At 37.4% G+C, this 27,184-nt stretch overlaps 1 protein-coding gene across 1 annotated transcript; it reads right to left on the reverse strand.

The window, feature by feature from the left end:
• Window positions 1–1,569: 1,569 nt before the first annotated feature.
• Window positions 1,570–27,184, reverse strand: LOC114361771 (uncharacterized). Its single transcript, XM_028316936.1, has 8 exons — window positions 27,130–27,184; window positions 26,223–26,389; window positions 7,631–7,764; window positions 7,350–7,470; window positions 3,978–4,111; window positions 2,900–3,180; window positions 2,442–2,607; window positions 1,570–1,790 (listed from the first exon to the last, which is right to left on the reverse strand). The coding sequence occupies exons 1-7, from the start codon at window positions 27,182–27,184 to the stop codon at window positions 2,459–2,461; spliced, it is 1,041 nt and encodes a 346-aa protein (XP_028172737.1). The 3' UTR covers window positions 1,570–1,790; window positions 2,442–2,458.

A 27,184-nucleotide genomic window follows, 5' to 3' on the forward strand; every position in this document is an offset into this window, starting at 1 on the left:
GTGTAAGCAATAACTAAACAATTTTTCAGTGGAGGTAACTGGCTCTTGTCTAAGTGGCAAGTTACGTCATACCCCAATTTTTTCATTTTACAGTTATGGCGTTGTTGCACCGACCGCGCGAAATATTACTTTTAAACGAGGTGCTCCGTATCATTATTAACAATTATAATTACTTGGCAAGGCAAGGTTTTTTGGACCACCTTATGCAGTCCCCAGAATTCACGAGCATTTATGAATATGCAAAAAATGCATGATCAAGTTTTACGTAATGAGTTTGACCGGGTACTGCATAAAATGATCCAATAATATAAACATGACTCCAATATTTAATAAGATCACCATGCTTGAGTTGAATTAATTGTGAAATCATTTTTCACATCTAATTTTCACATTGTAGAGCCAGTTAATTATCATTATCCGTTAATAATAGTTTAGTTTTCTGTTACAATGACCAGTGATTTGTGTAGCGATGGATAGATTATTTTAGTGGGTTCGATTCCTAGGTGGAAATTTTTACGTATAGTTCATAGAACAGGTTAATAATACTACATAAATAAATAACATTTATCTCAATGTGTATTATTAAAGGATGTGTGTTTTTTTTAATATACCTAGCAAGGTACGGAATAAAAAAATATTCTATCTAACCAAGTATTTGAAAGAAAGATCAGTTTGTATTGCTATCAAAAGAAAAACGAAAAATTGAAATAAAAGTACCTTATTGAAATAATTCTTTTGAGTTTTTCAAGGAATAGCACCGTCAAAATTAAAAAGATTTGTAATAAAATGCCGTATAATTGAAATATTCTGTAGATATCATGTCTTAAATTACATTTCGTCAAGCATGGNATCCCAACTAATATTATAAATGCGAAAGTAACTCTGTCTGTCTGTCTGTCTGTCTGTCTGTCTGTCTGTCTGTCTGTCTGTCTGTTACGCTTTCCCGCTTAAACCTCGCAACCGATTTTGATGAAATTTGGCATAGAGATAGTTTGAGTCCCGGGAAAGAACATAGGATAGTTTTTATCCCGGTTTTTGAAACAGGGACGCGCGCGATAATTTTTTTCTGTGACAGACAAAATTCCACGCGGGCGAAGCCGCGGGCGGAAAGCTAGTTATTAATAAGTGTGAAATACTTTTTCACATCAAATTTTCACATTGTAGAGCCAGTTAATTTATCATTATCCGTTAATAATAGTTTAGTTTTCTGTTACAATGGCCAGTGATTTGTGTAGCGATGGATAGATTATTTTAGTGGGTTCGATTCCTAGGTGGAATTTTTTACGTTTAGTTCATAGAACAGGTTAATAATACTACATAAATAAATAACATTTATCTCAATGTGTATTATTAAAGGTATATTTTCTTACTTGATTCAGTACCTGAAGAAACAAAAAATATGCTTGGTAGTTATGTACAGAAAAAGTTTGTACCTATTTGTTACCCAATGAAAAATGAAGAATTGAAACAAAGGTAAATTAAAATAATTCTTTTGAGTTTTTCAAGGAATAGCACCATCTAGATTAAAAAGATTTGAAATAAAATGTCGTATAATTGTAATATTCTGATTTCGTCAAGCATGGTGATTTTAACGAAGCAATTATTGTACTATGCAATACATAATTATGTTACAGAGTATATCATTTGCACAAATTAACTAGTTGATGATTAACAACAATTTATTTATAAACATTATACAGTAATATCAAGTCCAAATATTAACTTTGGTAAGCAAATTTTCAGTAACTTGGTTCCTATAATATATTTAAGCGATACGCCGTCCGTGGTAGCTGAAATCAAAGAAAAACAAATTAGTGAAAATTATCGAATTACGTTAAGCCCTAAAAGTTGTTACAAGTTTGCATTTTCTCTTGTAATGTGTTCTTTATTGTATGAAAAACTTCCTCCAAATATGTAATGAGCTAGACATTAGCAGTTGGGTTTTCCATAGGGAGGAGTTGATATAAAATACTCCTTCATCATCATCGGCTTGTCGACTGTCTACTGCTGGACATACGCCTCCCAAAACGCGTCAATTTACCCTGTCGTTTAATAATGACATTTCCACCAAACTCAATTTGTACATTAATTTATTTTGAAACTATTAAGATCGTCGTTCTGTCTCCTTCTTAAAGTTGCTGTGCCCTAACTGGGTCCACATTGTATAACTGCCTAAATTGTAAGACCTAATGTGAATGTGCTAATGTGGTTATGCAATAAACGATTGAGTATTGAGTACTGTCTTCTGAATCAAACTTCTGACTTTTAGGAGTTAGGAGGGTGCTAGGGTGGTAAGAAGGTAATAATGGCTTGATTGGTATATCAGTATCTCTCAGTGCTGCACACGTAACACGTTACTGTCATCCTTGAATGCTCCGACCGAACATTCATTTAGGCGTTGGGAAAACGTTGAACAGTAGCTGAGTTTGTTCAATACAAACCTCCTTTGGAGCCCATGTCACTTCCTCCCAGTGCTGAGGTCCTGTAGCTCGCTGCTGTCGTCACTAGAGGCGCCGACTGGACACCCATTGGACGTGGAGGCGGTCGGGTTGGCCATCGCCATTGACAGCGGTATGGTAATAAACTGCGGCTGGGTTGATGATGATGCTGTAAAGGATAAAAATTANTATCATTTTAGTCTAGGACCTAGATTATGACACCACAAAAAGACCTAAACTCTAGGAGTTTTTATGTTTCTTTTCTTAATTAAAAAATGCAGCAAAAACAATCATGCCCGTATTCACAAGTGAAGCAGCAAATCGAACGCATTCATTTGAATAGAGCTCTGTGATTGGTTCGTGTGCAACCACGCACACTGTGAGACCTCATAGTAATGTTTATGAATATACATAGATTGAAAAATTGATCTATGAAGTAGAGTATAGCAAACAAGACTTACCACCTTCCTGTCCTTGATTTGCTAGTCCCAGTATAAAGCTATGTGGATATCCCATTGCTAAATTCCCAAGTCCAATGTTGCCAATGTTCCCGATGTTGCCAATATTTCCCATGTTATTGCCGAGTCCGTCCAGTCCAGCTAGAACCCCCGTGTGGTAGAGCATAGCACCGCCAGGGAGGTCAATCTTGGGCATGAGTTTTGGTAAAGATGGCTGGCTTGATTTACTGCTATCAGCTTCTTGGGTGGTGGAGGATGTGGACGCGTGAGGTTCAGATACGTCCCTGAAACAAAATTAGCAATATTATGGATTAGTCTTCATAGAGTCAAATGCTTTGCCTGGTGCCTGTTTTTCTATACTGTGTGAGCCTCTGACTAGTTGGGGTTGAATATTTACAGCAATTATTTGCTGAGTGACACAGTTCCAAGGAAGGATTGTATGCCACCGTCTCATAAGGTAAGCAGCTGCACAAATTAACTACCTACCCTTGCCTCATACGTGGGCCGGTTCCCTTTCAGCATCCGTTTGAGATTAAATCTTACAGCAATTCTCTGCCAAGTGACACAGCTTCACTGTCCGACTTTTCGCCACCGTCTTTTTTAACACACACAGCTGATTTAACTAAGTAATTTCACTTTAGAACTCTCTACCGTCTCCTAAGGTATCCTGCTCAAATAAGTTCTGTCTCACCTGGTGCCACCGGTTCTCTCTCAGTCTGCTCCAGCCACTCGGCCCTGAGGCTCTGTGCTGTGCCTGCGCCCGCTTCTCACTCGGCGACTCAGGCTCGCTGCTTGAAGGCATCTACATAAGGAAGGTACTGCAATCACAGCGTAAACTGCCTTACCAGTTTTCAATCCGACGCTTGAGCCTCCCACTCCTGCATCAATTGTTTGCTGAGTGACACAATTTCACTTTCGGTTTCTTCTCTACCGTCTCCTAAGGTATCCTGTAGGCCTAAGATGCGCGCCGTGATAACTTTTATCGACGTCAAAATGTATGGGCAAAATCGATAAAATGGCGTGATAACCGCTTATCACGGCGCGCAACTTAGGCCTACAGGTCAAATAAGTTCTGTCTCACCTGGCGGCAGGTTCTCTCTCAGTCTGCTCCAGCCACTCGGCCCTGAGGCTCTGTGCCTGCGCCCGCTTCTCACTCGGCGACTCAGGCTCGCTGCCGCTCTCGTCGCCGCTGTCGCCCGAGGATGCTGGCTCATCCTAGAACAAAATGATGAGGGTTCTATTAAAACGTGCTATGACGTTGTAAAGATGAAAAAAACTATGAGTAAAAACGACAAGACAGCTGTGTTTGTGGTCGATATTTTGAGGTAAAATGCCCAGAATGTTAGCCACATTACAATTGTTATTAAAATATGGTTTCGGGGTTTAGGGTGGATTCGACCAAACAAGAGTAAATATTAATTTCAGAATAAATCGTCAGTTTTAACATATTTCTTATACTGAAACTGTCAATGTGTCAGTTATACCAGGAGTTATTCGCGGATAAAAGTTTGGTCGAATCGGGCCGGGAAAACAGATACAAATAGAATAACCAAATAAACCTTCTTAATGTTCCGTGAAATCTAGTGAAACCCTCTATGTGAAATTGCTATTTTCGTTTTTCTTAGCTTAAAAGGCCCAGTTTGCTCTAGCTAGCGCATAGCTAAAACCTAGCAGGTGCGAGAGCAATATAACTGACTAAATTGAGGCGCGCAGCCATGAACTTGAGTGGGTAACGGGTAACCATATAGTCCAGGCTCCTTACGCTGGGGCTGACATTAATAATGCTGGCAACCCTGGTTTAAACCGTATGTGTATTTTACAGACTTTGTTTCTAACATAACTCTATCTTTAGTTCGTTTCAGCCAAATGACGTCCACTGCTGGACAAAGGCCTCCCCCAAGGTTTTCCACAATGAACGGTCCTGAGCCGCCCCCATTCAGGCAACTCCCGCGACCTTCACCAGATCGTCGGTCCACCTAGAGGGGGGTCTGCCCACACTACGTCTTCCGGTTACAAAGAAGTGCGAGCTTAGTAGCTCATCATAACTTTTCATAACAAAAGTAAAATACCAGTAAAGTTTTTGTTCTGAATTCACATATTATAATGATAGAACCAAAGACAAAAATATGTTGAGAAAGTGATTGGTCAGTTTAATGAAAGTCCAATCACAGTTGTAAGTAGATGAAGTTTGTTCGAGCCTTATTATAACCCGTATTCACAAACATAACTATGAGGTCTCACAGTACATGACATACGCGTGGACGCACAGGGTCCCAAAAACCTATTCATAGACAATACTTGAGTGAGTGCAAACCAATCAAAGCTCTAAACAACGCTGTGCGTTCCACTTCGCATAGCGTTGCTGCTTCACGTAAGCAAGTATCGTTTGTGTATACGGACGTTAGTTTTAAACACAAAATATACAGCGCAGCTTTACCGAGCTCAGGTGTGGCGTGAGCCCCGAAACGTTTTAGTCGAGAAAGGAAAAATACATCCACGGTTTACTGGCACTTAACAACTTTAAGTGGAATTAACACTGGATGCTGTTAAGCCTACCAGCAAGGATAGGGTGCTAAGTTGGAGTGGTTTTTTAATGCTGTACTGGAAAACTGGTGAAAGTGCCACGCTATTTTTGTACGTAAACGTATGTTTAGAAGTCTCTATTTCCTGTGAATTGATATTCAAAGAATCCAATGAGGGTTTTCGCGTATGAAAAATCCGCCAGATGGCAATACGTAGACGCGAGGTCCTGCATGATTGGTTATTTTTGACATGACATTGACAGATATGTCAAAATCCACCAATCACGCAGCAGTCAGACCCCACATCCACGTCTCGCCATCTAGCGGATCTTTCATACGCGAAAACCCTCATTGAGTTTATCAACTGATTAATATTTTAAATTGATGAATGAGAGGGTTATTAAACGCGTTAATTTATTTTTACTAAGAATAGAAACAAAATAAGTTTATAAAACTTCACGCATTAACTTGTCAATCATAAATCATATGACCAAAGGTATATTATTGCAGAAAATTGCGTCTCTCATCTCACTTAGATATTTTCCGAGATAGGAACTCATAAATATATAGGAAAGTAATTAAAAACTGATTGATGATCATTTGACAAGTTATTTTTGATGTCTTGAAATTATGCTTTTACGATTATAAGGTGATTTCATACTATTATCAAATATTAACTTTGGCCGTAAAGTCGCCAGCGTAAAATTCAGCTTGTAACAGATTGTCAGATATAAAGCCTAAAAGCTAGGTAATTTGATTAGATATAAACAATAACAATGTGAAGTTTCAACAAAATCCCTAAGGTACGTCCTTTTATACGTCATTTTATAAAAGCTGAAAGTTTGTCAGCGCATGCTCCCAACACAGGTAAGAACGTCAGTGCATCATGACGCTTGGGTCATCGTGGCTTTGGCAGCTATCCTAAAATTATTATCTGGAGTTGAAACGGTCATAGGTAGGTAAAAATGTTGGTGCATCATGAAGCTTGGGTCATCGTGGCTTTGACAGCTACTCTAAAAAGATTGTCTGGCAAGTAGTTGGAACGGTCAACGGTGGTCTGTTCTGTCTGGCGTTCACTAGCTCTTAGGCTCAGTTGCACCACCTAACTTTAACGGTAACTATGACAAAATCCGGTGCTTTTGTATGAAGTTTGACAGATTTATGACGTTTGTTAAAGTAAGATGGTGCAACCCAGCCTTAGTCTATAGGGCTTATCAATCAAAGGCCTCAGCACGATATCTCGCATGCTCGAACTTGCAACAATTTATCGCGTTTTCTGGCTAAACTTTTACGGCTTGGACGCCGCGGGCGAATCGAGGCGAATATTACTAGGCGAAGTCGATTTCCGCCATGACACAATTGATGCAGGTATAGTGGGCCCAACTGGCTTTCCGAAACGGAAGTAAGAGACAGTCATTAAGTCCAAGATATAACTTCTTTCGAAACACAAAATCGTAGCCGTGATAAACCAATTAGTTCTCAATATAACTCTAAAATACTTTTTGCAGCTGTGAGAATTGCAGAAGAGATCTATTAGTAACTTCACACACAACTTAGGTATTTTTTTTCATATAACATTAATGTGAGAGTCGCATTTTAACTCTTAGACAGCGGGGGCATTGGTTTTATTAATTACATGAATTGTACTTCCACAATACATAATGTAGTACAAAATTACTTTCAACTGCGAATTAATTAAAGCAACAACAACCCCAACAACCAATTTCCTTCAGTGACAGATTTTAAGTAGAGTTTTGAAAGATCTGTTTTTGNTATGTCGGTTACTTTGGTTCTCCTGCGGATCTCCTCTTTTCTGATTCGATCACGCAGGGAAACTCCGAGCATAGCTCGCTCCATCGTCGCCTTCGCCTTCTTAGTACTACTCTGAGGCCCATAGTAAGCGACAACGTCTCAGATCCGTATACCATCACTGGCAACACACATTGGTCAAAATTGGTCTGCCCTGCCCTGCTCAAATAAGCTATCACTGTCTCACCTGGCGGCAGGTTCTCTCTCAGTCTGCTCCAGCCGCTCGGCCCTGAGGCTCTGTGCCTGCAATAAGCAATCACAGCGTAATCTGCCTTACCAGTTTTCAATCCGACGCTCGAGCCTCCCACTCCTGCAGCAATTGTTTGCTGAGTGACACAATTTCACTTTCGGTTTCTTCTCTACCGTCTCCTAAGGTATCTTGCTCAAATAAGTTCTATCTCACCTGGCGGCAGGTTCTCTCTCAGTCTGCTCCAGCCACTCGGCCCTGAGGCTCTGTGCCTGCGCCCGCTTCTCACTCGGCGACTCAGGCTCGCTGCCGCTTTCGTCGCCGCTGTCGCCGGAGGATGCTGGTTCATCCTAGAACAAAATGATGAGGATTCTCTTACTATTCTACGTTAAACGTGCTAGGACTTTGTGGATATATTAAAAGGGGCTATAACGTTATAGAGATATAAAAAAAAACTAAGAATAAAAACGACGACACAGCTGTGTTTGCGGTCGCTATTTTGAGAGAAAATGCCCAGAAGGCTAGTTGCAATTGTTATCAAAATATGGTTTCACGGTTTAGACGTGTAAACGTAATAGACAAACATAGAGATACTTTTTCATTTACATTTTAACTAAGTAATCCTTCTTAATTTTCCAGTTAAATCTAGCGAAACATAGGGAAATTCCTATTTTCGTTTCGTTCTAGCCTCAAAAAGGCATAGTCCATCCTAACACTAAAACCTAGCAGGTGCGAGAGCAATATAACTGACTAAATTGAGGCGCGCAGCCATGAACTTGAGTGGGTAACGGCTCCGCCATATAGTCCAGGCTCCTTACGCTGGGGCTGACATTAATAATGCTGGCAACCCTGGTTTAAACCGTCTGTGTATTTTACAGATTTTGTTTTTAACTTATCTGTTTTATGAAGAGTGTACCTACTCCATGAGGAGTGTCAATGTCAGAGATCAAATTCTCTCTTGTCTGTGGTGAAATAGAGAGAGCCGTCGTTTTGCAGTAAAGACTAACGCCCGTATTCACAAATTTACTATGAGGTCTCATAGTGCGCGTGGACGCAAAGGGTGACACACGAACCAATCACAGAGCTCTATAAAACGCTGTGCGTTCGATTTGCTGCTTCACTTAAGCAAGCATCGTTTGGTAATATGGGTGTCAGTTTTAAACACAAAATACACAGCGCAGCTTAACCGAGCTCAGGTGTGGCGGGACCCCGAAACGTTTTAGTCGAGAAAGGAAAAATACATCCACGGTTTACTGGCACTTAACAACTTTAAGTGGAATTAACATTGGATGCTGTTAAGCCTACCAGCAAGGATAGGGTGCTAAGTTGGAGTGGTTTTTTAATGCTGTACTGGAAAACTGGCGAAAGTGCCACGCTATTTTTGTACGTAAACGTATGTTTAGAAGCCTCTATTTTCTATAAATTGACATTCAAAGAACGATCCAATTGAGTTTATCGGATGATTAATATTTTAAATGGATAAAATAATGAGAGGGTTATTAAACACGTTAATTTATTTTTACTAAGAATAGAAACAAAATAAGTTTATAAAGCTTCACGCATTAACTTGTCAATCATAAATCATATGACCAAAGGTATATTATTGCAGAAAATTGCGTCTCTCATCTTACTTAGATATTTTCCGAGATAGGAACTCATAAATATATAGGAAAGTAATTAAAAATTGATTGATGATCATTTGACAAGTTATTTTTGATGTCTTGAAATTATGCTTTTACGATCATAAGGTGATTTTATACTATTATCAAATATTAACTTTGGCCGTAAAGTCGCCAGCGTAAAATGCAGCTTGTAACAGATCGTCAGATATAAAGCCTATAGCTAGGTAATTTGATTAGATATAAACAATAACAATGTGAAGGTTCAACAAAATCCCTAAAGTAATTTTTTCGTGAAAGAGTAAAAATCCGTCCTCACAAAACATTTATAATATTAGTAGGATGTTATCAAAACTGCAAATTTATACTAGATTGAGAGCTAATGAACGCCAGGCCAGACCTACGTCATTTTATAAAAGCTGAAAGTTTGTCAGCGCATGCTCCCAACATAGATAAGAACGTCAGTGCATCATGACGCTTGGGTCATCGTGGCTTTGGCAGCTATCCTAAAATTATTGTCTGGAGTTGAAACGGTCATAGGTAGGTAAAAATGTTGGTGCATCATGAAGCTTGGGTCATCGTGGCTTTGACAGCTACTTTAAAAAGATTGTCTGGCAAGGAGTTGGAACGGTCAAGGTGGTCTGTTCTGTCTGGCGTTCACTCGCTCTTAGGCTGAGTTGCACCACCTAACGTTAACGGTAACTATGACGATATCCGGTGCTTTTGTATGAAGTTTGACAGATTTTTGACGTTTGTTAAAGTAAGATGGTGCAACCCAGCCTTAGTCCAGGGCTTATCAATCAAAGGCCTCAGCACGATATCTCGCATGCTCGAACTTGCAACAATTTATCGCGTTTTCTGACTAAACTTTTACGGCTTGGACGCCGCGGGCGAATCGAGGCGAATATTACTAGGCGAAGTCGATTTCCGCCATGACACAGTTGAAGCAAATATGGTAGGCTCAACTGGCTTTCCGAAACGGAAGTAAGAGGGTTTGTTATCATAGAATTGGGTAGTTACCAGGCATTAAGTCCATGATATAACTTCTTTAGAAACACAAAATCGTATTTTACAATCTAACTGTAAAATATTTTTTGCAGCTGTGAGAATTGCAGAGGAGATCCATTAGTAACTTCACACACAACTTAGGTATTTTTTTCCATATAACATTAATGTGAGAGTCACATTTTAACCCTTAGACAGCTGGGGCATTGTTTTGTACATGAATTGTACTTCCACAATGCACAATGTAGTACAAAATTACTTTTAACTGCAAATTAATTAAAGCAACAACAACCCCAACAACCAATTTCCTTCAGTGACAGATTTTAACTAGAGTTCTGACAGATCTGTTTTTAGAATACCTTTTGGTCAACAAGCTTTCTGAACCAACTTCGATTGTGGCTTAGCAAATGGAGCATCGAAATCGACCGGTACCGGTAAAATAGGCTTACCGGTAAATAATATCACCGGTTGTAAAGGCAAATTGCACGACTCCACTGCAGCGCTGGAAAAAGTGATGGATTCCGTTTTTATGACGACACCGGGATACGAACCTAACCTTGTTTAAGACTTTTCTTTTTAGGTCTACTGGTTTTTTAAAAACAACGTTGTGTTGACTAGATTTCAAAAACCTCCCCAGGTATTTTTTGGTAGGCCAGATGGTATTGATCACATTCAAAATTTCGGAATATGAGTAAGAAGGTACTTTGAAGAAATAATGAGATAATTGAAAGAAATAATGTTGCGTTAACCATGCCCGTTTAATATAACTATTAAATTATCTTTCTTTTTGGTACGATACATATGGCACCACGAATATGACGGCAATGTTAATTGCTTATTAATATAAGGCTGAGTTGCACCATCTTACTTTAACTAAGACAAACGTCAAAAATCTGTCAAACTCCATACAAAAAGCACCAGTTAACGTTAGTTTCCGCAAAATTTAGGTGGTGCAACTCAGCCTAAGATTTTGAATTTTACTGCTTAAGCTATGTAGGGGAGAGTTCGGTATATTGTACCGCCGGGTAAATTGTACCACCCTCATATTTCGTAAAGTATTTATTGAATGTTTGTAATTGCAACACTCAGCGATACACAACTAAAATCAATTAATATCGGCCATGTGGTTATTGCCGTGACAACAAACACGCGTGTTTTATTTTGAAAAGTATTTTTTCATTGTTTTCAAGTAACTTTTGATAATACATGTTTAGTTTGTAATTTTGTTAAATTTAATCACAGGGTGTTTCTAATATATTATTTAGAAGCGTAAATTAGTGTGGATCACAATTATTTGAAACATTTTTCGGTATTTATAAGCTATATTTTTTACCGATTTTTTAAAAGCACTATCACCTAGTCGGCTAAATTGTACCACATCAAGTTGTATGGAACTTTACCAAAGGATTTTGAAATTTTTTTTGTTAATCATATTTTGAAGTTATAATAGCGTAGTTATGTTTGACTAACAATAAATGAAAGCAAAAGACTGGCAAAGTAGATTAGGTACAAGTGTACTTTAGGATAATTGGAATTACAAAACTTGTACTCAAAATCGTGATAACGTGTAAAACAATATCGATTGTCTATGTTATTAACTACTGTTCCTGTTCGTTTCCTAATTTGTTAAGAATGTATCGTATAATATTTTGCCATAGTTTTATTATAGGCTTGAAATTTATTGAAATCCAATTTAGTAACTCTGTGGTACAAATTATCGAACCGGTTGGCTAAATTGGACCGAAGCTCTGAACTCGTACTTTGTTGATTTGTGCTAAATATACAACAATCATGTTAATCAATACTTATGAAATAGTAAGTTGAATAATGTATCTTTTATTATATACCATGGACATTAGCAAAAACAAAAGAAAACTATGTGTAAAATGAGATTGAAAAAAACTGGTCCAAATTAGCGGACTCTCCCTTATGTATAACGGTTAAAAAAGTTCAGTATGACAAAGGTAACCATTTTAAACGTCGTTCTTACACCAGATATTGATCTTGGCAAGAGTTCCCAAAGTTTGCTTATCTTTAGCCGCGACGGTTCCCAAACTTTTCCCCTACTTTACAAGTCCGGTACAAGTTACAATTATTTTTAGCAAATTCTCTGAGTACCTGCCAGAGGTTGTCTTGAAAAATTAAGGACTCTGTCAATGTCGGTTGTTCTTCGAGTAGGCGGTGAAGGGAGAAGCGCTAACTTTTTGAATAAATTGAGTTCTTATAAGAAGAAACCTAATTTATTGTAGGGGTTGTAACAACCAACATTACTAGAATGTTAGAAGTAGTCCCAATTTTAGACTTTCAAAGCCCCCATTACCTTCTGCTACTATTCCATGATTGTAGAGTTATAAAATTTATTATCTCATTTATAGGACTAGAGGCGTAGTGTAAAATGTCCAAGGATATTTATTTATTTCGGATAAACAAGATTCACGCTTTTCCTTTTCCCAAAATTCAGTTGTGATGGGGCATCGCAACAGTTATTAAAATGGTAATTTAATTTCCTGTAAGCTTTACTTTTGTCGCATTTCTATCACTATTTTTGCAGCTCGAGTGGATAAACGGGATATTAATATTTCAGCTACAAGTCTCATTTACATACTATTATAAAACTCATTTTGTTTTTGCAAGTAGGCTTTTAAAAAGCACTTTAAACCACCCAGTATTAACCCTACCACTGCTTCGGGACAATAAATGGGCCAGTACTGAGAAGAAGCCGCGCAAGAAACTATTTAGGTTACTCAAGGTAGCTATCGTAAAAGTTTTATCATTATTACGATATTAAATTATACCTAGTCTTTTGTTTTTGTACATCATCTTAAGTAGCCCATTTGTTCAATATTACTCAAGTTTTAACTTTAACTGTCTACTAGCTGGGCCCGCGACTTCGTACGCGTGAAAATTGTTTGAACAATATTTCCCGTTTTTGCAACATTTTTCTTTACTGCCCCTACAGGCTGTAGGGTGATGTTTGTTATTACAGCCTTAAGGCCTAAAGCCTTCCTCAATACATGGGCTATGGAACACCAAAAAATTTTTTCAAATCGGATCAGTAGGTAAGTAGTTCCTGAGATTAGCTCGTCCAAGCAAACAAACTCTTCAGCTTTAAATATTAGTAATAGATAATTCTCTTCCACAACCGATGTAGTCGATACCGCAATTTCAGGAGCTGAAATATTCATCCCGTTTACTCCGCAGTAGTTACCGTTCGGAGCTTTTGTAAATAACTGAAGCGTTTCCAACTCCTAACTCCGAGCTTCCCCTGGAGTTTGTCTTTTAATCAATTAAAAAGACATCGCCGAAGAGAAAACTTTATTTTAAGGCTTCAGCCACACTATGAAACGATTTATATTGCAGTTCAATGTTCGCAAAAAAAACTGCCAATTTTTGTGTATTTATTACGAGTGCGCGTCATCACTCATGACGCGCAAACCAAACAACAATTAAATTGAAAACCTAGCTTTTAACCATTTTTGCAAAGGGTTTTTTCAGCAGATCTTTTTCTTATTTTGAACAACTTTATTCAAGCCTTTTAAATTATAATTTTATTCGTACAACTTGGCACGTAATGTAAATGATAATAGAAATTTCATTTAGAGCAATGGCTCATTGTAATATCATTTGATTTGAGTACTATTGCCTTTCTTCTTCGTTTCATGTTTCCGATTTCTTGTAATGCAGTGCTACCCTTATAAAAAGGTTTTGAGACGTGTTTAAATATAGAAATGTTATAAATAAATCAGCCGCATTGTCAGTCTATACGTCACAAGACGTCGCTGATTTTCAGGAAAATTTCCGGGAAATTCAAGTCAAAGATCACGCGAATTCGCGACAGAGATCTTACAACAAATACCCCGTCATTTTACATGTTTACGTACGATATAATCGAGATACATCTTTAAAAAAACAAATCTTTAGTCTACTTTATTTGCTAAGCCATGAAAGTCAGTACATCAACTAAACATTTTTAAAATGTTATCTATTACAACTAGGTGCTTACTCGTAAGATGCCTCACTATACAGCTTTTTAAGACGTTGATATTTAAGATTTATTTCTATCCTACATTTCGGTAGGTGCAGTCAGCGTCAAATATTTCGTGACACCCAAATTGGCCAAAAAGTTGACAACACAACCTTATTTCAATTAGGGTTTTCGCGAATGAAAGATCCGCTAGATGGCGGGGCGTGGATGTGGGGTCTGACTGCTGCGTGATTGGTGGATTTTGACATATCTGTCAATGTCATGTCAAAAATAACCAATCATGCAGCATTTGGACCTAGCGTCTACGTATTGCCATCTGGCGGATTTTTCATTCGTGAAAACCCTCGTTGTGACAAAGACGTGTTGCGAACTTTTTGGCTGCTTTGGGTCACGATCACGAATTATTTGACGCTGACTGTATGAGTATGTAACAAATAAACTTCCTTGTTGAATGAGCTTAATTCAATAAAAACAACAAAACAAAAAATTGTAACCGATATTCCATTGTCACGCGTATAATAAATCACAGTGGTAATTAGTAGTAGTATCGCGAGCGTATCGGAGCAGTACAATTGTTAATAAATACCAACAAAGGATGATTTCGAGTTGCGCGTACGCCGATAGTATCGTGCGAGAGAGCGTTGGGCTGCTAGGGATGTGGTAGGAGGACAACCAGTACGCGTTCCTTGTTTATACCACTTAACATTGAGAGTTGGACTTTAAATCGAGGGACTTATACCTGGAGAGTTTGATCTTCTTATTATTATTATTAATATTATAATCCAATTAAAACGCCAAAAAAGAATATCTCGCATAGGTTTTAATTCATTATACCTAGTTGATAAAAAATTCGTCTTCACATTCTGCGAAGATATCAATTGTCCTTTTAAGATGGTACAAACTTGCACCTTTAGGGTATGGAACCCTCAAAACTAACTATAATTATGTGTTCTTACACAAATTCAAATCAGATATTTTATCTTTCTTTCTGGTTACAACCACTGAGCGACAATTTTAAATAGTAAATGATCTGTCTGTTGAGTGATGAAATGAGTATTTTATAGAGATGTAGGGATAATACTCGTAAATTGCAACTCACGAAGGCGAGTGAGTTTAACTTGTGTGTGTACGTGTACGTAAGTACATGCACGTGACGATGTACATGTCTGTCATAACTTTTGAAAAACGAACAATAGCGAGCCACCACACAATATGTAAAGTTCACTCATATTCGTGAATTGCAACAACTATAAAATATGTGTTTTAAACTATTTTAGCTTCAGAATTGACTTTAAAACACCCTATATAATATTCTCTAGAAAGCAAACTTCAGCTGGAGCTAAATGCTGTCAAGTCCCGCGAGCCCGCATGTTGCACAAATGAGCCGCTTGTTGCCATCTAACTTGTAATGAAATCACGGAGCGCCCTGGGGGTCGGGTTGAATGCTGTTTTATTTAAAAGTAAAGAGTTTTATACATACAAAACTGTCGCAGTAGCTTTTAAGGGATAAAATACGTTGATGGCAAGTGAAAAAGTCCACTATTACCGATCCAGCGGATCAAAGATTGGTGAATATGAAGTTATAAACCATTCAAGAGTTTGTCAGAAAATTATGAGAGAAAGAGAAAATCCAAGTAACACACGCTCTGCCCAGACAAACTTGAATAAATGAGCTTATTTGATACACAGACACATGCATGAGTGACCTTTTAATAATTGTGCCATTATTTTGCTTCAAAATGTGTTCAGAATCTGAAAGAGATTTACAAATAGGTACTTCCGTAGCTCACTGGTTAGACCAGTCATTAGGCAGATTGTCCTTCTGACTTCGTGAGCCTACATAACCTATCCAGACCCCACAGGGTAGGTACCTAAGCAATGTCATGCATTTTTGTCATCAGGCATATGGACTTCATATGCCTGATGACTTTTTTATCGGGGAAAAAACTACTTTTTTATCTTTTTTATCCTCCATATTATGGAGGCCGTGGATTCAAGTTCATTGAGGTACACAATTCTTTAAAATAAAAAACAAGCTCTAAAAATTTATAGAAAATAGGGATATCCACATTAACCTCATCGCTATAAGAAGCGTGGGCGTCCCTTTACCCGCCGCCGCACTAAATAATAATAACTGCGCTTAACTAACTACCGTTTAGCGCATTCGGCTTTCTTCTGTGCATCTGATAACTGGGAGGGACAGCAGAGACATGCCTTTGTTACTATTTTTTAAATACGTCGTAAACTACAATAGTTTTCCTCACACAAAGACAGGAGAAAAAAAATAGTCCAAAATCCTTACTAAAACTACAAAAGATAGAGATAGAGAGAGAATTGACCGTCTAATAAAAACGGGCCATATCTACAGAAAAACTACAGACCCCAGGGTCTGAGTGGAGAAAAGTTGCTCTTGATTTTTTCAGCTTACTATGGAAGGACATTGGAAGCTGTAGTTTCGTGGCTTTGGAAAGCCGGCAACGTTTCAAATGATCGAGATTTTAGCATATGGGTGAAGCTGTTATATCGTACGATAAATGCATGCCGTACGGATATTATCTACAGAAAGATAAGTAGGCAATTCTTAGTAACATTTTCAGTTAAAAAAATATATTAAAAAATTGAAAATGCATAATTTTGGCGCAATATTGGACGTGCGAGTTGCTTGAATGTCTCAAGTAACGGCACGATATTTCAATGACAAAGCTAATCAAGGTTTTTATAATTGCATTTTTCATAATGGTAAAGCTAGAAAAATAAGATAAAAAATCATGCATATTCCCTATTCATTGGATACTAAATTATTGATTTATGAATCGGCAATAATTGTAAGGGAGAGTCCGCTAATTTGGACCAGTTTTTTTCAATCCCATTTTACACATAGTTTTCTTTTGTTTTTGCTAATGTCCATGGTATATGATAAAAGATACATTATTCAACTTACTATTTCATAAGTATTAATTAACATGATTGTTGTATATTTAGCACAAATCAACAAAGTACGAGTTCAGAGCTTCGGTCCAATTTAGCCAACCGGTTCGATAATTTGTACCACAGGGTTACTAAATTGGATTTCAATAAATTTCAAGCCTATAAAAAAACTATGGCAAAATATTATACGATACATTCTTAACAAATTAGGAAACGAAAAGGAACAGTAGTTAATAACATAGACAATCGATATTGTTTTACACGTTATCACGATTTTGAGTACAAGTTTTGTAATTCCAATTATCGTAACGCACACTTGTACCTAATCTACTTTGCCAGTCTTTTGCTTTCATTTATTGTTAGTCAAACATAACTACGCTATTATAACTTCAAAATATGATTTACTAAAAAAAAATTCAAAATCCTTTGGTAAAGTTCCATACAACTTGATGTGGTACAATTTAGCCGACTAGGTGATAGTGCTTTTAAAAAATCGGTAAAAAATATAGCTTATAAATACCGAAAAATGTTTCAAATAATTGTAATCCACACTAATTTACGCTTCTAAATAATATATTAGAAACACCCTGTGATTAAATTTAACAAAATTACAAACTAAACATGTATTGTCAAAAGTTACTTGAAAACAATGAAAAAATACTTTTCAAAATAAAACACACGTGTTTGTTGTCACGGCAAAAACCACAAGGCCGATATTAATTGATTTTAGTTGTGTATCGCTGAGTGTTGCAATTACAGACATTCAATAAATACTTTACGAAATATGAGGGTGGTACAATTTACCCGGCGGTACAATATACCGAACTCTCCCCTATTAGGTCAGAACTATTTTGCTGACCGTGCCGAGTGTTCGCAATCGCCTCCGTTTTCGGTCGGCATTTGTTTTGCCCGTGACGTCACCCTCATTATGGGCAAAGCTGTAAATTAACAGAAGTGGACAATACTAGAGTTGGCGCAATACTACCTATGCGATTTCAGTTATTGTTGACATTAATTAAATTGCTAGATAAAGGGCTACTGTTGATTCAGTTTTAGGACAGACTAGCGGCTGCCCGCGACTTCGTACGCGTGGATACCGTTTTGCCCCCCTTAGGGGTGGAATTTCGTAAAATCCTAATCCGCTAAGAAGCGGATGCCTACGTCATAACATCTACCTGCATGCCAAATTTCAGCCCGATCCGTCCAGTGGTTTGGGCTGTGCGTTGATAGATCACTATGTCCATCAGTCACCTTTGAGTTATATTTAGATTAAGGAATTGGCGGTTATTGTAACAGCTGTCAAAAATCTTGTAAAAGGCAACTACTTACTACCAATAATTCCAGAGCATAAGAATCTCAACTATTGTTTAATACAGACTATATCAAGTGTTCATCAGAAGTGTGAATGAAAAGGGGGCTATTCTACAACAAAAATGACATTCAGTCTGGCGGGCTGTCACTTTACATAAAATACTTGTACGAATACACGAATACAAGTTATTTATCACTTGAGAACTTGTTTAGAGAATAGATCTAAGTAACATAATTATGACGACCCCTGAAGGCGTTTCAGATTTGATCGTTTCATAATAATTTTGTTAATCCAGCAATAAAATGATAATATTTAGGTCGTTTTTAAAGCATAATAATTATGAGCATACAATGTTTATGCAAAATAAACTCGTACATTATTAAGCATACAACACGAAGGCGTGCTTTGGAGACGAAGATAAATCAGCGGGCATCCGAAGCTGCGCGGACGCCCATTAAAGCGATACTTCACAGGTGCGCGGGAATAAGGCCGTTCCCGATTGAGCCTCGTTCATTTCGTATATTTTTACAAATGAAATTAGTTTATTTACAGATTAATGATGTTCAGATTACCTAAAGTAAAGTACTTGATACAAATAAGGCCTACGTTCTAATAGGGCCTATACATCAGAAAACACAGATAAATAAATCCTACCGGGATAATACTTCAAGGACACGTACTCATATGCCCTATAACCCAGTAGAGAGCAAAAGCGCCCCGATCCACGATCCCAGCACCAATTGGCACGCGTTCTTCTAAGGTGGTGGGTGATTTCGTGCTCCCTTATAAAAATCCGGCGATTTCAACTTAAGTTTTTGGTAAAAATATGCCGTTTTAGATTAAGCTTTTCTTAGTAATCGTTTCTAAATATCTCTTACTAGCTAAAAATAACCTTAATTTGTACTACTGGCTATAGATGCATTGTTTGTAAATTTTTAAAGACAACAAGAGCGAGATGTCTAATAAGGCCTAGGCCTTATTTCAGCATGGTAGGTCATATTAGATACTTATGTCAACACCTGATTACGGACAAATTCATTAAACTAAATGAGTCAAAGAGTAACAAAATATTTATTTAATAAGAATGTTACTAACAACACAGAAAAGAAAAAGAAAACAGTGTCAAAAAACATAACAAAACCTGTAAAAAAACAAACAAAATACAAAACCAATAAAAAATAAGAAAAAAAAAACCGTATGTATAAATCTAAAGGAAAGGAGAATAAAATTTGGTATTATCATGCCTATCTCGAAGACCAAGTAGCAGATATGCGACCATAAAGGACTGCTTTAGGTGGTATCACAAAGATTGTGTAGGAGTTCGTAAAGATGATTCAGAAGCCTTTTTATGCCCTGGTTCTAACAAAAAAATTGATCTCATTTTGTTTACAAAAATTCAAGACTAAATGATGTTCCTAAACTGATTTATTTGAAAGGTTTTATGTGTAGGCCTTATTCGAACACGGTGTTTTAATAAGCCCTATGCAAAAAAATAATATTGTTTGTTTTTGATATTTTTTTTGATAATATATGTAAGGAATCATTACTTTGTTACTATGAATATTTAATTTTATCTATAATTTATGTATAATTCTTAATAAGTGGAATTTAAGTTTATCTAGAGATGTACAGTATATTTCTGTTTACTTGATATGTAAAATTTTGATAACGCAAACAAATCGACGTGTTCAATGTTATGAGACCGCATTTTGTTTAATACAATCACAATTTTAAGGTCTAGAGGCATTTAAATCACATAGGCCTTATTCCGTGTAGGTGATTTAATAAAGCCAAAATCAGTGGTTTCGTAATTTGCTTATTTTGAATAGATTTAGTTAAAAATTGTGTTATTTTTTGTAATATTGCTAAAATTAAAGGATGGAAGAAGTTAATTAACCTTGATTTTGTTGATTGGCGTTAATATTTATTGAAATATAAACATTTAAAGTTAGGTAGGCCTTATTTGTATCAAGTACCTTATTTGTTTACAAATCTTGTCATGGAAAATACATGAAAAATCATTCAGTCAATCATCAATAAAACTAACTGCTAACTAAAGACAGTATCAAACGGTATTTGCGCCCGGAGTAGCGAGAAACAATAAAAGGACATTCAGTTTTTTTTATATTTTCAGTTATTCTTTCCATAGATAGGTACAAACACTGTCATGACAGTTACGAACACTACAAAAAATATATTTGAATTTGAGCGAGACTATCAAATATCATTATGATAAACAAGTCTACCTCTATTTTCCGCGAACATAGCTTTTATTCACATACAATAGTTTTCACGCCTGGTTAATTAATCCACACGGTATTTATTTAGTAAGCTATCACGTGCATTGTCACCACGCCCAAAATAACAATAGCGTCATTCCCCGAATAAATACCATTGCAATATTCCAAATTTACATACTATGGAATGGAAACCAAAAAATAACACCCGCAAGCCAACCCGCGCCGCGCGCTTGTTTTACAAACATCAAATGCAAACATGTTTTCTTGTGCAGGTTTACATTTCCCAATTAAACCGCAATTTCAGCTGAATTGCTGTGTTTTACACGTTAATGCTTAATTAACTATGCACAAAGCACATTGGTGTAATACATTATGTATTTGTATTGTTAGTTTAGCCATTCAGTTTTTTTTTTTCATTTTATTCATCTGAAAAATATTTTAAATTGAATAGACAAGCAAGCATAATATTTTATCTGCATGTGCAAAACCTTACTGACCTCATACGTGCGCTTGCATATTTATGACATTTTTGGGCAGTTTTTTTGTTGCTGCTAGTAGATCGTTATGTACTTGTTAGGCAAAAACGGTGCACAAAACCACCACATTGATAAATACTTTGACCAAACGCTCCAATCACGAAGGCGGATCAGCCCTAAACGAAGAGAATCGCGCCGATGTTATCTGCCGATGGTGTCCGATATCGTATCGGCGATCGGACGCGCCGTAATAAGGCCGAATTTGTTCTGGCAACCTCTACACTAACGATTACGCCTTTGAACTGAATCATTTTGAGCTTCGGGACTATCCCATAGATCTTGACTGTTGAAGCGTGGTGCTGAAAATAGTTTATCAGTCTTGAGAATTTTTTTCTGATAGTAATGGTTCTGATTTTATCTTATTGGTGTCTAACTAAGGTATCGTGCCGTAATAAGGCCGATTTTATTGTAACACTTTGTATGTCACACTTTGGTCTTGAACCTATGATTTTTAATCGTCTTATAGTGTCGTCAGTCCACTATAACATCCTGGTTGGAGACTAAAGGAACAAAAATATTGTTTTCTTAAAATTGAGACTTAAATAAAGTAACAATAATATGCATTCTTCATTCTTCATTGTTACTGCTAACGTATACTACTCATAACTTAACCATAGATCACACAGACCTTTGAAAAGAAAGAGAACATCTTGAAATATGGTTTCATTTGTTCCCCAACAATTTATCGAGGATACTGTCCACTCATAAGTAACTGGGATCTGGATAACATTGTAATACTTGCTTATTGTCCAGTTAATTGTATTGTGACGATTTTGAAGGCACACGACTGCGTGGTAAGTAGTGGCATTAGAGAGATAAGAATCTTTTGACCAACATAAAAAGGTGTAGTAAGAATCCACGTTTCTTTTAATCCATATTTTAAAAATATATCGCAAATATAGCGTAAGTGTGTAAAGTTTATCTGATCTATAATCCCATTAAATGAGTAACTAAAGCTATTACAAAGAACAATCGCGTAGCAAAATAAATGCGTTTTATTTGCACAAATAACTGTTGATGTTAAACCCAAAGTTGGACAAAAGTCACAAAACAAATAAAAAACCTCATCATCATGTTCATCCACGACTGTCCATTGCTGGACACGTCCCATCGCCACCGAGCCCTTTCTTTACCGGCTTATACAAAAGCCTTCAAAAAAAGCAAAACCCCACCGAATGCAACTAGATGTAAACATCCAACCAAAAAACCGCGCGCGTTATTCAAATCGTATTGTAGACGATTATTCAGGGCCATACAAACGTCGGTGTGTGCTCCCCATTATACAGAGGAATGTGTCCGGGTGATTTTGAATGGGACCTTATTATGCACCCATTTACACCCGCGCGTCGCGGATCTCGAGAGACTGGATGGGATGGAACTAAGAAATGGGAAGAATGTGGATTGGTGAAAGGGACAATAGTCAAGCCGATTAGCGGTCTCAAGATTTTTATGATCAATACAAAAGTTAAGAAGACTACTGTAAGAAATGTGCTCTAGCATATAAGGCTAAAAGTGAAACTGGGTGTTGAATATTCCTAAATGAATGTGCATGTACTCTTCAACAAAAGCATCCACGAATTTTGCCATCTTACCCTCAAAATTTACAATATTGTATGAAAAACTAACATCCTTCACAATCCTATAGCAATTTGTTCCTTCACTGGCAAGCACTAGTAAAACTCCGCCTCTTTATTCTACATAAAATGCCTCTGATGTGCTACCATTAAAATTTGTTCTTACTTTTTTTTGGAAAATTATATTTCTTCCAATCAAAAAAGCAATAGACTGATGAAGTTGGATGTTCTTCTTTTATTAAAGAAAACTTATCATTTTACACCACCGTTCCTTATTTTTAAGGTTGTCTCTTCCAGAAAAAACTATAAATCTGCATCAGTGATACGAAAACAGTAGCCCAAAGGCGTATGATACGCATCTGCCGCGGTAACAAGGCCCGTGTTGCTGTCAATCGCGCTAATGTTCGCGCGCGGCCTGAGAGGCCTCGCCTCGCGATCTGTTTCATTATTAAAACTATGTTGGATAGAAATAACCACGTAAAGTTGGATGTTCTTCTTTTATTAAAGAAAACTTATCACTTTACACCAAAGTTCCTTATTTTTAACACTGCAGTACACGCGCCTCTTTTTTTACACGAATACACGCGCGGCCTACTCTAGTAAGCCAATTTAAAATCACTGTAAATCAGTTTGTAAGCAATTTATGAATAGAATAATTAAGTAAATGATAAAAGTGTTTATTATAGTTATTTTATAATCAAAGTTTCTTTATATAACTATTTGGGATCAAACATTATAAACAGATTTAAAAGTTGTAAATTTTTTGGACCAAAATTGCACTCTGAGACCAATGTTAACAAAAACAAAATGACTGAAAAAATATGATTAGATTTTTATCTGTCATAGTATTCATGACTTTCTACTGCCTGGTACACGGTGTAAATCCATTTGTTGCAAGTCTTTCATAATTTTTTTGTCGAGTGATTTCGGGCTTTTGAGTAGACCCGCAGTTTTGACGGCTAATTTTAGAAAAGTGCGCAGACGCTAGCGGAAAACAGTAGCCCAAAGGAGTATGATACGCATCTGCCGCGGTAACAAGGCCCGTGTTGCTGTCAATCGCGCTAATGTTCGCGCGCGGCCTGAGAGGCCGCGCCTCGCGATCTGTTTCATTATTAAAACTATGTTGGATATATAAAAATAATCTTTAATAAAGGATGTTCCTCTTTTATTAAAGAAACACCGCAAGAAAGACCGCAAGCTAGGCAGCGTAGATTTTGATGTGTAAGTTATAATAAAAAACATATCATCATTGGTCTGTCATTTACAACATGGAATGCAATAATGTCTTGGCTGTAAATCAGATATTGACGAAGTTTTCCAAACAAAAGAGAAGTGAATCGTCATAACAGCCACAAATTGCACACGAGAGAAATAATAAAAAAAAAATTACTGGCCTGTAAAAAGTCTGTAATTTTCTTTAAAAAAAAGCACGCATCGACAAAACTCTTCTGGTGTTATAGATGTAAATGGGTGATAGTTATTTTCTGGCCAGAAAGTCCACCAAAATTTCGCGATGATGTTTTTTTTAATTCTTCCTACATCGTAAAAATTGTGAATTCGTTTGTTTTAAAAAATATAATGCACGATAAACATCGAGCTACTCGGCGTCTTTCGCAGCCAGTTTACAGCGTGTAGCGAGCACGAGACATGCGATACGGATCAGTGTATTGAAATTAGACGGTTTCACGCTACAGTCTTACATAAAATATTTTTCAACAATCTGTCCCATGCTTTAATAAATTGTACATAAACCAAGTCGGGTCAGATGTTAGTTTTATGCAAGAAAGTCTGGACAGATTTCAATTATCTCTGCTAGATTCGTGAGGACTAGTAGGATAACTACAAAACACTGTTTAAAAAAAAACATAGTTTTGGAACTTCAGCTTCTCTTTAACGTAGGTATATGAAACAACCCGACATTAATATTATCACTTTTTGAATTTTTTTATTAGGTAGGTAATACTCTACTGTTTCATACTGCAGCTACACTAAATTCTTACTTAGAAAGTACCTCACGAAAATTACCAACTTGTTTGTGAAATACTGATTATTCACACTTACTAACTACCCATGACGCTTATTGGACCGCACAAAGCGCAAGCAAAGCCCATAAGAGCCAACGCACACGATGCGTTGCGGCAGCGGTGCCACGCCGCGTCGCGCGATACGGCATCTTTGTGGTTTTTTTTTAAGGAACTGGTGTCTTGAAGAGTGTGGGCTTCGCTTCGCGATGCTCGAGGCTCGATACGGCTTGATCGCATAAGCCGCCCAATCAGTGGCGAACCCAACTAGAGTGTTGCCCACCGCGTTGTTGGACCGCAAAGTCCAGCCTACGGCGGGCTTACTTTAGTGGGCCCTATCGAGGGGACTACGGACGCGGTCTGAGGGCGCCACGGTAGGCTCGGACCTCGGCTCAGACCGTGTTTGGGGGACGGGTTTGGGATCTTTACGGTGTGGGGACGCAAAGTATCGTGTGCGTTGACTATTACCAATGACGTTTATTGGTCCGCACAAAGCGAGCAAAGCCCATAACTCGCGGCGCATGCGCACCGATACTAACGCACAATGAGATGTCGTAATTTCTATGTTAATAACATAATAACTAGTCACAAACCATTTTGGTCTAGAACTCGGACAAACGGGAGCGATGGCCGGTACGGTTAGTGGTGTAAGTCGATAATTGCTGATTTGCGAAAAGTAAGTAAAAAAGAAAAGTAAGTAGGTAGGTACAATTCTTATTAAAAGCTTTCTTTAAAGCATTTCTTAAGTTTTCTGGCAGAAGCACCTGTTCTGGATTAAAAATTGATGGAAATACATTTTTCTTTGAGCACTTACTTTACACTTACTTACTTACCTACCAGAAACACAAATCGCAAAAAGCCTGGTAATGTTTGACGAATGGAATAGTTTCATTTAGTAATAATAACAATTAACTAAATAATAAATTATTTTCGAGTATGTGACTATCATTGAACTACAACAAAACATGCTTGGAGATATTTTTAGTTCCAAGCCTAGCTGCTATTATTTCATATTTTCAGTACTTTTCAATATGTAGCTCCATACAGAATCCAGCATCGCATCACCGCACACTTTTCCGCACAGTAATTTCGTGCTTTGTCGTTAGACCGGTTAAAAAAGTTCGCCCATATTTTTATAACAAAATCAACGATGCGTCATTTTCCACCGTAACCGGGGTAGCAGTGGAAACCCCATTGTGCTTTCAGAGGTGAAAAAAATACATAAAACAGTTTTCGTAGAGGTTTAAAGTCATATTTCTGTGTAGTTATTTTACATTGCATTTTATGTTTTCGATAATATTTTCATTTACTTTATTCAAAATACTCCTGTTATACATTCTTAGAAGTTCTCTCCCAAATGTCGAGTGAGGTCTCCAACAAAACAGAGTCAAAAACTATAAAGACATAGTGTGGGCACACTAGGTGGACCGACGATGTGGTGAAGGTCGCGGGATGTGTATGGATGCGGACGGCGCAGGACCAGTAGTGGACGTCCTACGGCTGAAATGATGTTGAATTTTACATCGTGTCGCAACTTTTGCAATATAGCGAAAATACGAAATAAATAAAACGATTTTCCAAAACTTACGCGGTTATGCTTTTCGCTCTCGTCGTAGAAGGCACACGGAAGTCGGCGCGCGCGCACAATAGGCGGCCAGATGAAAGCGAGCTTAATATGCGTGACGTAATCGCCGTAATGGCCGCCATTGTGGGGGGATTTATCCGCCGGTTTCTTTACTTCGGTCCCTCGGGACCCTGATTAGCGCATTGAGAAACAATAATTATATCAATCATTTTGCCGAAACGAATACGGATAAACTTTGAAGTTCTTGTTGGTAACTTTGTTTGGCTTAGTAAGTTTTTGCAGGCACGAACTGATTCTTCGGGGGTTTGGTTGGGCCGTGCTGATTAGAAAGTTGATAGGCTTTGCTGGCGAAATATGCGTTTCAGCATTTATTCATTTTAAAAATTGCTCATTTGAAAAATGTTTAGGTTATGGAATTGTAGAGTCATCACAATAGCATTTGACACCATTTACTAGCAATCCCAAGAAACAACATCTAAAAAAATACTTGATTTCCTGAAAACAAAAGTTTTAGACGCTGCTTCTTTTCAGCATACTAATCCACAGTATTATCCACTCAGTAGTAAGAGTAAGAAGGCTTAACATTGTAGGTATCTACGGGTCTACCTTAAATTAGTACACTTACGTGTGAGTTAGCGTAGAACAAAGACTTTTATGATTTTGACTCTAAGAATAAGTAGCGATATCAACACCCGTATTAACGATGCTTGCTTAAGTGAAGCAGAAAATCGAACGCACAGCGTTGAATAGAGCTATGTGATTGGTTCGTGGGTCACCCGTGCGCCCACGCGCACTGCGAGATCTCCTAGTAATGTTTGTGAATACGGGCGTAAATCTTCGGATCAAATTACCTCACCAGACCAGAAATATTATTTTTAATTAGATATATCCCAATCCTATTAACAAATACCGTGCAGCCACACCAGCCACAGCCTAACATTTACAGAAGGTCCTCTGGTCTCCAT

Source organism: Ostrinia furnacalis, unplaced genomic scaffold, assembly GCF_004193835.3.
Source record: "Ostrinia furnacalis isolate ACB-3 unplaced genomic scaffold, ASM419383v2 OfSCF5991, whole genome shotgun sequence".
Taxonomy (NCBI): domain Eukaryota; kingdom Metazoa; phylum Arthropoda; class Insecta; order Lepidoptera; family Crambidae; genus Ostrinia; species Ostrinia furnacalis.